General features: G+C 53.6%; 1 protein-coding gene across 1 annotated transcript; it reads right to left on the bottom strand.

The window, feature by feature from the left end:
• Positions 1-4,200: 4,200 nt before the first annotated feature.
• LOC136303347 (zinc finger protein 892-like) lies at positions 4,201-10,290 on the bottom strand. Its single transcript, XM_066207039.1, has 2 exons — positions 10,232-10,290; positions 4,201-5,765 (listed from the first exon to the last, which is right to left on the bottom strand). The coding sequence occupies exon 2, from the start codon at positions 5,736-5,738 to the stop codon at positions 4,830-4,832; it is 909 nt and encodes a 302-aa protein (XP_066063136.1). The 5' UTR covers positions 5,739-5,765; positions 10,232-10,290; the 3' UTR covers positions 4,201-4,829.
• Between the last annotated feature and the right edge of the window lie 4,877 nt (positions 10,291-15,167).

Genomic DNA, 15,167 nt, shown 5'->3' on the forward strand with positions numbered 1-15,167 from the left:
AGAAAAACACTGACCACTCTGCAGGCAAAGAAGAGAGCACACAGACGTGAACTGTGCAGAGACTCCAGCTTGCACCTGCTGTCGTGTGCTTCAGCCATTGGAGACTGTGAACTTTGGGATTTAGTGTGGGAATCAGTAGTAATGTAGAACCTTCTGTTGGTCAGCGTGGGGATCAATTGTATGCTTTTGCTCTTTTGCTTTGCTTGCTTTTAGTAGCACAGATTTACCCATTAGTCAACCTAGAACAAATGTTTGGGTAGCTTTAGCTAATGCTTAAGGTTTAGATACTATGTTTGTCTTACACAACCCCAGAAAAACCATTTTCCACCAGTTTAGTTGGTATACCAGTGGACAACTGGCCAATTCCAAAAGAAATTGATGAAGCCATGCAAGGTGTATATATATAGAAACAGCTATATAGGATCTTGGACCCCAGTAGATGAGTGGGATTGGTGGGTTCCTCACCTTCCCAAGGCATCTCTCGAACCTTAAAAATTAGAAATCTTTGGTTCCGTGAAAATGACCTTTTGTGCCAAATTTAATTACACGGGAAAAAAATCAAGCTTTGGTTAAAGATATTTCTCCCTATCATGATATATATAAAAATCAGAGCTTTTGATGTAATCATACTGCTTTAGTGCAGTCTGCAATCAGTAACATTTCCTATCAATTGCCATGACAAGTATTTTTATTTGTGATGACAGAACTTAGCCTGCTATCCCAGCACATATTGTAGGTGGACCACGTAGCATTGGAAAACTTACTCTGTTAACACCCGATGTAAATTGGGGCGTTGGCTGAGTAAGGAGTTCAATTTTACTTCTCTTGCATTAAGTAACAGGCACGCAATTTTGTAAAAAAGGGCTGCAATTTTTCTTTTATTAGCACAGGGACATGGATGTGAAGGTTTTGAGGGAATGTGTTGTATGAATTTGTCTGATCACTCAGAATCTATCCGCAAAAGCATACAACAACTTAAGGAAGGCGTATCAAAAATTGGAGTTAATGATGGTGAGATAAATAAGCCCTACCCCAGAAATGACAGAAGTTGTGGTTCAGTATTCCATGTTGCTGTGTTCCAGGTTGTCAGTTCAGTGTTCTGTGTTGGCAGTTCAGTGTCCCCGGTAACCCCCTGTAAGTGTTTCCCTTTCCGTCCAGTCACGGTCAGGCCCTGCTGCTCCCCAGGATGGTGACAGGACGTGAATGCAAATCAGCCACCGGCACAACACCTTCCTGACAGAAAACCCGACAGACAACGAGCCAATGCTTGAAATAGAAAACCAAAGAGCACATGTTGCAGTCGGGAAAGAGGGGCATCATCCCCCAGCTTTGCCCTCCCCGCCATGACCAGCATGAGACTGACCCAGAGAGACACCCCTGGACTTTCGAGCCAACAGCGACTCCGGGTGTTCCCGCGAGGACAGAAGTCCCGGCTCTGCCTGCATTGCACTCCAGTGGGAAGAGCTGCACACCTCCTCCTCCGAGTCGCTTCTGGGAGCAGCGGCGGTGTGCGCGCGACCCGTCGGGCCCCCACCCCGAGCTGATTCCAATAAGGGTGTTAAAAAAGAGGAAAGGCCTCCTGCCCTGTTTTTATCAATGGGACTTGGTTAGATAGCCTGTTTGATGGAGGGAATTTGACATCATGGATGAAAAAATTTCTAAAAATGGGATTGCACATTTAAGCGAATCATGATGCCTTGTTTGCTCCAATGCACTCAACAAAAAATTAACAAAGCTATTAAGGGAGTCTACATGAATCAACAAGGAGATGTTGAAGTGCACCCCCCCCCCCCCCCCCCCGGGTTCTCCAGGGCGGGAGAAAGATACAGGGATTGAGTTAAAGCCTTTAGAGAAATTAAAATATATTAAACCACATAAATATGTAGCTTAGACTTTAGTTTTAAGTAAACAGACTCTAAGTGCCTTAAGAATTTGCTGGCTAGCATGTTGTGGTGCATGTTTCTCCCAGTGGTTTGTACCTGAGTTCCCCACCGTTCTTCCCGGAGCTGGTTCAGCCCTAAGGTCGTTCCCTCCCTTTTTCTATCTAGCAAGGTAATCCTACCCCCTCCTCCAGAACCCTCTCTGTCAAGCCCTGGTTGTCCCAACCCCTTGCCGTGCCCCCTCCCTGCTATTCCCCTAATCCTCGAAGCCCTATTAGTCAGTTCAAATTGTATCCACCCCCTCTACCACCCTTGGTTGTGGGCTTTGAAAGTCCCTCCCTGCACTCCTGCCCTGTTGAATTCTGATTGGTCATGCTGTTGTGTCCACCCACTGTTCCACCCCTGTTTAAAAACCGTGTTCACTCCTGCTGGCAGCTCTCCTCAGCTCCTGAACCCTTCAGCAATAAACCTACCCTGCTGGAACCTCAGACCGAGAGCCTCCGTCTCCTCCTTTACCTGGTCCTCAATGCCGCCTGGCACAGGGTCCTAGAGCTGGTGGCTCTAAGGTTCTGCCCGTGGCAAGGCTAATGCCAGGGCAGTTCCCCACTCCTGGCACAGCACGGCTGTGCCCCCTGGAGCCAGTGGGACACCGGTGACTGAGGGCGTGCGTCACTAGCACAGAGCCCAGAGCCCTAAGGCCTGGTGATTTGGCTTTAGACATAACAAAAACATCGCTCACAGAACTAGACAGAAAAGGTACAATTTTTACATGAGTGAGATAGAACCTTTTACGTTAATAGACACGTTATATGATAGAACCTTTTATGTTAATAGATATGCTATACGCCTTTGTGTAAGGATTGATACCATCCTTCCCAGTTTTACATACTTTCAAAATTAAGTTTAGATTGGTGTAGAAAGAATGTTTTAGAATTGTGTTCTTATTTAATTGGAAAACCTATAGATAAGGATATGAATATGCATTTATGGTTCATGGATAAAAATCCTGTTTCGGGGGCAATGGCATCGACTCATCGATTCTTCAATGACGGATCCATCCTCCTGCCATCTACAACAAGAGACAACGGGGCTCTGCCAGGGAGCCGTGGCCAGGGGGCCGTGGCCAGGACTTTGTCAGGTATCACCACTTGGGGGGTGCAGCTGCTGCTGCCGCTGTTACAGCTGAAGCCTTTGCTGCTGCGGCCACTGCTGCAGAGAGCGCTGCTCGAAATGGGACTCTGGGCCAGGAATCTGCCTTTTCCTTCTGGCTGGGAGCCCTTGTCAATCTGCCTTCCCCCCGTGGCTGGGATTCCTTGTTAGTAAGTTATTGCCCCCGAGGTTGGAACTGTCTGTTAACCTGCTTCTACGCCCCACTGGGACTTTAAGTATTGCAACTTTTAGTAAGACTACATACTTAGGACTCCTGCTTTTTGGATTGATGCATTTATATAATAAACAACTCGTAATAACCAGAAAATGTTCTTGGCCATTTAAGACCCTATACCCACGAACAGCTTGACAGAGTAGGACCCCTCCCAAAGCAATCTGGTGGTCCCAACCCCTCCCCCACTCTTTTGGGGTCCCAGGCCCCCCATTTCCCCCACTCTTCCACCTCTTCCCCACTGCCCCCCAATCCCCCACCACCATCTCCCCATGCTTGGTTCTAGGGGTTCCAGGCCCTTCCTGCTCAGTCTGGGGGTCCCATCCCCCCTTTCCCTGAATTCAGGCAGCTCCTGGCAGCTTTTTTTCTGGGAGGAATCCCTGAGTTTGGGATTTTTGGGGTGCAGTTGTTAGGGGGGACAGCTCTGACTGGCTTTCCCCTCCCTTTTGTGGCCTCTCAGCTGCCCACGACACCCTGGGAGTGCTGGGATTTCCCTCCTGGGGACAAGGACGTTCATTCCTTTCCAGGAGCCCAATGCCCGGCTGGGGGTCCAGGTCAGGAGGTCCTTGAGCAGCTGCCCCAGAACCTCCACCAGGGTCTCCCAACGCAGCCGGAGCCGCTGGGCCTGGGGTCCCCAAAGCCCTCAGCAAGCCCCAAGGCCCTCCCAGGAACCCTCAACTCCCTCAAACCCAGCATCCCCCACAGCCCCTGCAAGTTCCCCCCATGGCACCGGCCATGGCCATGTCCCCACTTGCCACTGGCCACGTCCCACCATGTCCTCACCCATGGCTGCCTCCCCACCGTGTCTCCATCCTTGTCATTGTCCCCCACGTCTCCATCTGTGCCCGTGTCCCCTCATGTCCCCATGAATGGCCACGTCACCCTCCATGTCCATGTGTCCCAAAGTCACTCCCCATGTCTTATGTCCCCAGCCATGTCTTAGTTCAACGTCTTTATTTTTACCCCAGTGTTGGACATTTAAAAGGCATGAAGAGAAATGAAAAGCAAATCAAGGCCAAAAGAAAAGGATATTCCTGTCTGTGCCAGCTGAGGATCCACATGCTTGGGTGGGAGGGAAGAACCTTTTTTGGAGCGGTTTCCACCCCACTGCCTCCACAGTCATGGTCTTTGCCCCAGTTCATCACCATTTGTCTGTGGAAAACACCCATGGGCAACAGGAAAGCAAAATCGTGGAATCCTGACACTGGAAATTACCTCCAAGACCATCCAGCATTCCTTGATGCCCCCAGAAGATAGGACTGAGCACAAAAGATTTTCTGGGGTTGAAAGTCAACAAATCCGCTCTCCCCAAGGAATTCCCAATGTCGGTCTGTGTCCCGATGGATGTTCCTGCCCCTGTGTTCATCCAGGTGCCCACAGGGAGACAGGAAGATGTGGAGCCCCCTCAGCCACATCTCTTCCCAACACAGATCACCAGGACCACGGATCACCAGGGCTCTGCCCAACGGGGGTCACTGGGGATCATCCAACGCCGATCCTCCCATGGGGGATGGAGCTGGAGCAGCGCACGAAGCTCTTCCCGCACTCGGGCACTCGCAGGGCTTCCCTCAGTGCTGCCTCCGTTGGTGTCTGGTCACTTTAGATCTGTCTGAGAAGCTCTCCCCACACTCAGGACACTTGCAGGGCCTCTCCCCGGTGTGGATGCGCCGGTGGACAGTGAGGTGTGAGTTGCGGTTGAAGCCCTTCCCGCAGTCGGGGCAGCGGAAGGGCCTCTCATCCGTGTGAATCCGCTGATGTAAGAGGAGAGTGGAGCTCCTTGCAAACCTCTTCCCACACTGGAGACACTCGTAGGGCCTCTCCCAGCTGTGGATGCGCTGGTGTTTTCTCAGGTCGGAGCACAATCCAAAGCTCTTCCCACATTCCAAGCAGGTGTAGGGCCCTTCCCCCGTGTGGATCACTCGGTGCCGGACGAGACTGGAGCTGTCTCTGAAGCTCCTCCCACATTCCCCACACACGTATGGTTTTTCCCCACTGTGGATCATCTGGTGTTTCCACAGGGTAGAGCTGTCTCTGAAGCTGTTCCCACATTCCCCACACTCGTAGGGTTTTTCCCCAGTGTGGATCATCTGGTGTTTCCACAGGGCGGAGCTGTTCCTGAAGCTGTTCCCACACTCCCCACACTTGTAGGGTTTTTCCCCAGTGTGGATCCTCTCATGTCTCCTCAGGCTACTGCTGTGGCTGAAGCTCTTCCCACATTCCCCACACTCGTAGGGCTGTTCCCCACTGTGGATCCTCTGGTGCCGGATCAGGTGGCAGCTGTAGCTGAAACCCTTCCCACATTCCAGGCACTTGTGGGGCTTCTCCCCTCCATGAGGCTTCTCCACCAGCTCTGAGCTCTGGCTGGATCTCCGGCCGCCCTCCTGGCACAGGGCAGGTCTTTCCTCCTTGCAGCTCCCTGGGCTGGGTTTGCAGCCCCTCCTCCTGCGGGATCTCCGGGGCTTTTCCTCCTTCTCCATCTGGGCACTCCTTGGGAATGACAGATCCTGGTTTAGGGAGAAAACAAGAGGAGAGCACCTTAGGCTGGGGGTTCCTCCTTGCCCAAGTTATTCTCAAAAAGTCAGCGGGCACCTTGTGTCTGTGAAAATCTCCAAAACACCAAGATTCAGCCTAGAAGTCCTCCAAACATCGACACAGATCAAAAACTCCCCACACATCGAGACTCAGACAAAAACTTTTCCACAATATAAAGATTCAGCCCCTCGCAAAACCTCCCCCCTCCCACCTCCCCAAATTCCCCTCGCGGGGGCGCTGGGGCCTAGGGCAGGGCGCACGTGGGGTCCAGGGGGGCACCGCTGGGACCTGCGGGTCTGCCTGGCAACTGGTGAGTCATCAGCGCCGCGCGCTCCCATTGGCTGAGCCTGCCCGAGGGGTGGGGCTGCAGCAACGGGGGACACCCTGCTCCAGGGGGGATGTCCCGCAAACGGGGAACCCCCATGAAAGGGAGAAGAGGAAAGTGTCTTTACAAACAGATGCTGCGAATCTGCTTGGGGATAGGGCCAGGCACTCGGACATAAGGAAGGGACAGAAGAAGGCATCACTTCCAGAAAATATTAACTGACCACGCAGCCTGCTGCTCTTGTAACATTAATTTTGAAGAATTAAAGATTTTAGTTAAACCAGATATTGCTGAAGTAAGACAGATAGACTTCCCTTTTGATAAGCAGAAGCTGGATTTAAGGAACTGATAAATCCCTAAAATGTCTTTGATTATTCAGGGACAAGTGGGAAAGATGAGCAGATGTGTTTTAGTCAACCACTATCGGCAGATGTGGGGGATGGGTTTGAAATGCAGGAATTTTTACTTGTTCCTAATTGTGATTGTAATTTACTGGGAAGGCATTTGATGGCTAAACTGGGAATGCAAATTAATACTGTAAAAGATGATACAGAGGCCAGTTCTGTGGTACCTTTGTGTCAAATGTCTGGCAAGGCCTGTGCTGAAGTGAACCCACAAGTGTGGGCAGCCCCAGGGAAAGAGGGAAAATCAGATACCCAGCCTCTCCAAATGACTCTGCGGCAATCAGGACAAGTGGTGTCTAAAAGCAATCCCCTATTCCAAGGGAGGGAAGGAAGGGCGTACAGCCTGTTATCCAGCCCCTGTTCAAGGCAGGGTTTTGGGAGCCAGGCATCTCTCCCTATAATGCTCCTCCTATGCTGCCAACCAAGAAATCAGATGGAATCCACAGAATGGTGCAGGACCTAAGAAGAAATGAGATTATCAAACCCAGGCACCCCACAGTCTCAGATCCTTACACCACCTGGAACCAGGTTCCCTCCTCACACTGCTGCCATTCAGGATTTGATGTCAAAGATGCTTTGGGGGATGCCCACTGACACAGGATGCTGAACAGGATTTGGCCTTTGAGTGGGAACAAGAGGGAGAAGGGAAAATGGGAAAGACATGGACGGTCCTTCTGCAGGGATGCACAGAAGCACCAACCTTATTCGGGCAAGCTTTGCAGAAAATATCAAAAGAATTTACCTCACCCCCAGGGACAGGGATAATGCAGGATGAGGATGACTTGCTCCAGTCAGGAGGACACGAAGTGGTAGAAGAAGCCTCTTTGGAATGGCTCCATTTTCAGGCTAAAAAGCATTTTGGAGTATTTGAAAGAAAAAGCGCAAAAGGTGGAGAAAGAAGTTAAATATTTGGGGCATTATTTGACTGAAAGTTTGTAGTGAATTGACCAACAGAAGGTCAAGGGAATCTCAGAAGTAACTTTACCCAGGATAAAAAGGAGCTGCAACAATTCTGAGGATTAATAGGGAATTGGAGGACTGGATTGAGGACTCTCTGTTCTATCCAGAACATTGTGTGACATTTTAACCCCAGACAGCCTCAATGTTATGGTATGGACATGAGAAAGAGAACAAAACATGAGAAAATGAAAAAACGAAAATGATGGATGCCCCAGCCATGGCTCTCCCAGACTCCCAAAAGGAATTGGAATTGTCTGTGGATGTTAAACAGGCCACGACTGACCCCGCACTGAAGGCACCGGAGCAGCAGCCAGGGCTCCACAGCGGGGGAAGCCCCTGTGCCTGCCCACAGATCCTCTGCTGGATCTGTGGGTCAGACTGTAGAAAGTTTAGGGAAAATCCAGTAAAAGTCACGTGTCATGGAATGATTTTTGCTGCACACCCAGGCTACGTGTAGATGAAATGGTTTCTGTTGCACATCCTGGCCAAAATCAAGTAATGCCTTGACTCTCCAACACTAAATGTATTATTGGAGAATTACTGTTTTTCTCGCAGTTTCAGAGAAACGATTGCACCATCAGAATAATCTCTCATAATAATCCTACTTTTAAATTGTCAGTAATGTTTGGACCAGGGGTGTGAGAAACAATTTTTAGTCCTAGGAGAAGAAGCAGAAAAAACTTGATGGCTTCGGAATGTTTTTGTGTATGTTTGTGGAAGGCATTTAGTGATGGCAAAATTTTGGTATGGGTTTTTCGATGTTCACCGTTAGGTTGCATTTTACAAAACCAGAAGAGCTTTAAAAGCGAGCCTTTAACAGTAAACAGTGAAAAGAATTAAACAGTTAAATTCACAGTTAAAACAAAAGTAGATTGTAGGGAACCACATGAGAGTCATTCAATCGCTGGTCTGGAAGAGAAGCTTCCTTCCAGGCAGCCAGGAGAGGAGCTTTAGAAATGCAAATTAACACTGCTGGGGAAAAGTGTGGACAATGCATCAGGCTCTACTTGCCCGGGGGAGGAATTGGGCTGATTCCCTCTGTCCCTCACCCCAAGCTCTGCCTGCTGGCACAGATGGAATTGGCACAGCCAAAGGCAGAGCCCACAGTGAGGAGATCTGACTCTGCAACACAAATTGCTTCAGCTGCAAAGGGAAACAGCAAATGGAGAATGTTGTGAAAACTTCACTAAAATAAGAGGGGGGGAATCATCCCTCTCCCCACTCCAACATGTGCTCTCACTGTCTGTGTCACACAGGGAGCATTAGACCACTGGGGTGTTTGTGCTACCACAAGTTCAGAGAAATCACTTGGGAATCCAAGTGTGTGAGGATTTAATTAGAAAAAAGAGATCAATTGTTGCAGCCCTGGCTGGAGGGAGCACCCAAAAATGGGGAAAAGATGAACGGCCATCAGAACAAATCCTGCAACACCATGGACCAGCCCCAGGGAACCCGAACCAATTCAGATCAGGGGCCAGAGAACCCACTGATCATTTCAATGGCAGAATTAGATTACAAGACGTCCACAAGACAGATCCAGCTCCTCAGTCTGGCTCACCAATCCACTCAAACGAAGAATGCAACATTTCACCGGGGGATGGGATCAGATTATATATTAGCAGAAGGAGGAGGACAGGGTGGAAAATTAAATGACTCAAGATGTCGTTGACAAATAGATGACAACAGAAAACTGGTGAAACAGATAACAAAGGAAATAAGAAAGCAGCTCATGTGCCGGTCCAAACGTGGAAAGGATGGGAATGGGACACAGTTTCGTGGTTCCCTGGCACACCATGGGTTAAACGAAGGCTCTTTCTCCTCTGTTGTGCTCCAGCAACTCTCATCTTTGGACCGTGCACACACCTTGCTGAGGGCAGCTCATTCAGCAGCTGAGCAAGGGGATGCAGGTGGCAGCCAGGCCTCCTGATCCACACACGGCTACAAAAGGACAGGGAATGAGGGCACTGACAATAATCCCAAAGTCAAAGAGGACCCAGCAAGAAAAAACAGAGTGAATCAGTGAATCTGCTTGGACATAGGGACAGGGACTTGGAGAAAGGAAGGAATGAGAAAAACCATCAGTTTCAGAAAACGTTACTCATTGACATGGACTGCTGCTCAGCCAAGGTCCTGCGAAATTCCTGAACATCAAAAAGAAGAAAAAAGACTGAACAGAGCCATGAATATCGGATGTTATACAAAAGGGGGGGCATATTAACGAGGACATGCAGGCGGCGGATCGGGAAGTCGGAACTTTCCAAGGACCTTCACCACTGGACAAAGGGACAGGGAGATGCAGAAGGGAAAATCAGGATAAAAAGGAGGTCGAGTACGACAACAACTGGAGAGACCCCACGGCAAACGCCGCACGGCCTCTCCCTTTGTTCAGGAATAAAGTCACTTTTACAGGACTCCTCGGTCTCCTCCGGGGACACAAACCTCTGGCCACGGGAATTTTCCCGCACAGCCCCGGGGACAGGGCGGCCACCTCCGTCCTACCCGCAGGAAGCGGGACGAGGCAGCGCTGCTCCGGCACCGGCTCCTGCCGAGGCAGCGGCGGGAAGGAGACCGCGGGCAGCCGCTCCCGCAGCGCCCTCCGGCCACGGGGAACACGGCGCCGACACGGCACAAGGAACCCGCCAGAGCCCCCTGCCGCCCCCTCCGCCCGCAGCCGGCCCCGAGCCCCGGCAGAACCGAGCGCGGCTCCCACCCGCGCTGGGGCCGCCTCCGAGCTCCGCCGCCGCCTCACCGGGCTCCGGCCGCTGCCGCCGCTCCCGGGCCCGCACACACGCTCCGCCAATGGCGCCTCTGCCGGTCAACGGCAGCCCGGGGGGCGGCCCCGGGGCCGGGCTTGGCCCCGCTCGGCCCAATCAGCGCGCGAGATTCTAGAGTGACGGTACGATACGCCAATGGCAGCGAGCCAGGGGCGGGCTCTGCACACGGCCCACCCCCGCCCCGCGCTCTCAGGCCCCGCCCCCGGGCTGTGTGAGGGGAAAGCCGCAGATGAGGAACAGCGCTGGGACGGGCCCGGGCCCGAGTCGGGATTGAGCTGGAAACACAAACAAACTTCTCCGCACCTCCCGGCCCGCCTATCCCAGCCCGGCGTGTTCGCCGGTACCGGCTCCAAGGAAAGCCGTGAGTTCTCCTGGCCCTAATTATGAGCATGAACTGCACGGCTTTGATTTCGCCAAATAAAAGGGAAAACCCCCCAGGCCCTTGGGCTGAGTGGAGGAGGGGAGAGATTTCTGGCAGAAACTTCCAAAAATCTTTTTTCCTGAGGCTGGGAAGAGCAAACCAAACCCAAGCGAGGTGGGTCCCACCCCTCAGCATCGCCCCCCTGCCGTCCCAGCTGAAGCCCTCGCCGGCTGCTCCGGGCTGGATGGGCAGACTGGGAGCGCTGGGAAGGGGCCCCGGCTCAGGGCGCAGCCCCCGGGGCAGCCCCACGGCCCCCACGGCAGCTCCAAGGCTCCGCCAGCCCGGACGGGACGTGGGAGGGGGAGCAGGGCAGGGACGGGGCTGCCGGCGCCGGGGGAACACGAGGGACACCGGGGGCACTTTGCAAGCATTCAGTAAAAACCCCAAAATTATAAAGAATACAAAAACAGCAGCAACAGTGGCACCCTAAATACTGATGGAGGACATGCAGGGTCATTCCACAGAAGGCTCTGAATTGGAAGGGACCCACAAGGATCGAGTCCAACCCTTAAGGTAATGGTACCTGTGAGGTTAAATCACACATTGGCATTATTGGCACCTTGCCCCAACCAAGGTCACATCCACATGGAAGCACTTGTTTGTGGTCTGTATTCACAGTGTTATACCAATATAGATATAAAAGCTTAGTGTATAAATACAGTGTTAGAAGAATGCATTTGAAATTTGTTTCCAGAGTGTTGTACCTACATATATATACAGGCTTAGTGTATAAATGTGTAGTGCAAGAGAAACAGGATGAGTCCTGGAGTGGCTGCAGAAGGAGAAAGGAACCCCCAGGCCCTGCACAGGCAGCCACACGTCAGCTTCCACATCACGTCCTATTCCTGCAGGTTCATCTCCTGGAGACCAGGCACTGAGGTGACCCTGAGACCAAACAGGGTGAGATGTTGATGAGATCAGGTACTGAGGTGACCCTGAGGGTCAGTGCAAGGCAGACACTGCGCCTGAGGAAGGACATCCCAGGGTTTGGAAAAGGGGCAAAGCTGTGACTGCCCAGCACAGAGAAGGTGCTTTGTCCATCCCCTGCCACAGGCGAGTTTGGGGTCTGCTGCACAGATAGGGCATTGGATTTGAGCAGGTCACACTCCCAAAATGATTCTCAGCCAGGTATACACACTCTGCATCGCCCAGGACAGGAACCCTGCAAGGAGGAGCAGAGACAATGCTGGCACACAAAAGGACACTTCCTGCCCCATCCCCTGTCCATCCGCACATGCCCCGACATGCCCCCCAGGTTCTGCTCGGCTCCCTGGGACTCACCAGGAGTTGAAGCTGCTGCCGTCCTCCCACTGAAGCTGCTGTCCCCGTCTGCGAAGCCCAAGCCAGTAACCGACTTTCCAGCTGAGGCGGAATAGGAACTCCTGGGAAGTGGAGAGGAGCCGGCAGTGGGAGCTGCACCCCCAGCCCAGGAGCCCCCAGGCTCCCCTCGGCCACCCCACACCCTCCCAGCCCCTCACTCACCATTTCCTCATCGCTGAGCACGGCCAGGGAGGCCCCGAGCTCAGAGCACTGAGCCTGACCCTGATCCCAGGTGCGCTCATCCTTCGAGAGGAAGTGGCACTTCCCGTTGTACCCAACCCACCCAGCAGGACAGGCCAGCAGCTGCGGAGTGTCAGGAACAACTGGAATATTTCCTTGTCTTCCCCCTGCAGAGGGGAGAGGAGAAGGTCCAGGATTCCCCTCCACAGGCAATAGGGACCCTGCTGTGCCCCCAGGGGCTGGGCTGAGGCAGCTGCCCCTCCCTTACCTGACAGCACAGCCAAGGCCGGCACCAAAGCCAGGACCAGGATCACGAGCAGAGCCAGGACCAGAGTGACCTTGGGATGGGATATGAACCTCTCCCCTGAAGCAGTAAAGAGCCTCTGGCTGTGAGGACGGGGCTGTCCTGAGTGCGCCCAGCCCTCACATCCCCCCACCCAACACCTGGGGGACACAGGAGGGACCCCCATTCTGCGGGGGGTCCCCAGGTCACTTGAAAGCCAGGGCTGGGGCTGAGAGAGGCGGGCAGATCCCGGTGGTGCAGTTTGGGAGAGGGGGAAGTGAAAGTGACAGAGGGAGTGTGAGGGGACAGGGGGACAGGGGGAAAGGGGGAATATTAGGGAATTCACCTGGGTCCCCTCCTCAGACCTCCCTGGATCTCCCCAGACTGCCCTGACACCCTCCATGGCCACGCACTGTGGGACCCCCGGGCCGGGCTGTGCTGAGCTCCGGGGCCCTGCACTCATACTCTGCCTGCAACTTGCTGGGTTTGTCCCAAAGCAGGGGAAGCAGCGGGAGCAGTGGATCCAGTTTTTCTTGTGGGGAGGGGTTCCTGACCCTGGGCCGGTAGATCCCCAGTTAGCTCTGATTGCTGGCAGCGCCAGGGGCCGTTCCTGAATCTGCTTGCAGTCTCAGGTAATGGTGCAGAACAAGGCTGTTGTTCTACGGCAACAGGTGTTGGAGTGTCCAGGTTTCAGAGCAAGGACCAGAGAAAGCTCTTTTCCATATGGTTTCTCAGAGATCTTTATTCCCGAAGAGAGGGGGGACGAAAAAGAGATCGAACAAAGCCTGTGTGCCCACCTTTCAACTGGGGGATAGAGAGCGCGAAGCAGAAAGGTGATTGACCCCAGGCTGGACTGACAGGTATTTCTCTATAACATAGGGCAGGGTCAGGGGGAAAATGGACAGCTGACCAAAGCTTCCAGAGCAAGGGCAGGGTCAGGAGAGATGGACAGAGGGACGGGGGAGGAGATACCTTTGGATGGTACCTGATTTATTGGGGGGAGAAGCAGGGATGAACCATTGGGTTCCAACTCCAAAACAGCTTGACAAAACCCACCACCAGAGGTTCCCATCCCCAGGGGAGTAGGACTGGGCACTGGGACTCCAATCCCTGATTCCAAATCTCCTCTCCTCTCTCCTCTCCTCTCCTCTCCTCTCCTCTCCTCTCCTCTCCTCTCCTCTCCTCTCCTCTCCTCTCCTCTCCTCTCCTCTCCTCTCCTCTCCTCTCCTCTCCTCTCCTCTCCTCTCCTCTCCTCTCCTCTCCTCTCCTCTCCTCTCCTCTCCTCTCCTCTCCTCTCCTCTCCTCTCCTCTCCTCTCCTCTCCTCTCCTCTCCTCTCCTCTCCTCTCCTCTCCTCTCTCTCCCTTTGGGTGATCATAAATCCCAGAGCAGCTTAAGAGCCCCATTGCAAGTTCAGGTTTCCCAGGAAAGGGAGGCCTGGGTGTGAGGTGCCCCAGGATGGCCAGGAGTGTGGGTCTGGGGGCCCCCGAGGCCACGGAAACAGGGGATCAAGGGTCTGGGAGAGGAGGATAGGCGGGAAAGAGGGTGCAGGGGGGTGTTGGTGGGAGATAAGGGGCTGCAGGGCATCCCGGAGCTGAGGATGGAGATGCAGGGGGGTCCCAGTGCCCAGGAACGCGGCAGGGGGGCAGGATCTGGGAAACAGTGGTGGTTGCCAGGAAGAGACCGGGACAGAGAGGGATGGACTGGGACAGACTGGGACGCTGAGACACGCCAGGACTGGGACAAGAACCCATTGGCAGCAGAATTGGGGCAACAGGGATCGTACTGGGATCTACTGGGACCACACTGAGGGCTACTGGGAGCATACTGGAGACAACTGGGAGCAGATGAGCATGACTGGGAGCATGCTGGGGACAACTGAGATGTACTGCGAGAGACTGGGAGTGGTTTGGATCATCCTGACACTGACTGAAATCATACTGGGAGTGATCAGATCTATCGTAGGAGTGAACAAGAGAAACTGGAACAATGCAGGGAATAACTGGGATCATGCTGGGAGGAGGTGGGCCAATGCTGGGGTCATGCTGGGGTCATACAAGATCACTTGGAGTGACTGGCAAAGTCCTGGGGATGTCTGGAATCATACTGGGTGTGACAGGGATCAAACTGGACTGATATTGGGAGTGTCTGGAGGTTACCGGGATCATACTGGGTAACTGGACTTACACTGTGAGCAAATGGGACCACACCAGGGGCAAAAGGAATCATAGAAGGTGTCACTGGGTTCGTAGTGGAATTGACTGGGGCCACACTGAGCTGTTCCTGAGAGGGACTGAAAGGAACCGTACAGGGCATGAGTGGGAGCCACTGGGACCATGTTGTGGACAACTGGGATCCTAGCGGGGGCGATTTGGAACATCCTGGGGATGACCGGGATCATCCTGGGGGTGACCAGGAACCACCACTGAGGCGGCGGCAGAGCTCGGAGGCGGCCCCAGCGCAGGTGGGAGCCGCGCTCGGTTCTGCCGGGGCTCGGGGCCGGCTGCGGGCAGAGGGGGCGGCAGGGGGCTCTGGTGGGTTCCTTGTGCCGTGTTGGCGCCGGGTTCCCCGTGGCCTGAGGGCGCTGCGGGAGCGGCTGCCCGCGGTCTCCTTCCCGCCGCTGCCTCGGCTGAGCCCATTCCCCTGCTTGCGCTGGCAGGTGCCATCAAATGCATCCCTGGATCCCATCTCCCCACCTGAAGCCTCCAG

This window comes from Chamaea fasciata, unplaced genomic scaffold (assembly GCF_029207755.1).
Source record: "Chamaea fasciata isolate MVZ Bird 193981 ecotype frontalis unplaced genomic scaffold, bChaFas1.0.hap1 SCAF_32, whole genome shotgun sequence".
Taxonomy (NCBI): Eukaryota; Metazoa; Chordata; class Aves; order Passeriformes; family Sylviidae; genus Chamaea; species Chamaea fasciata.

Coding starts and splice junctions, on each gene's coding strand:
- LOC136303347 (XM_066207039.1), bottom strand. CDS start 5,738: ATGGAGAAGGAGGAAAAGCCCCGGAGATCCCGCAGGAGGAGGGGCTGC.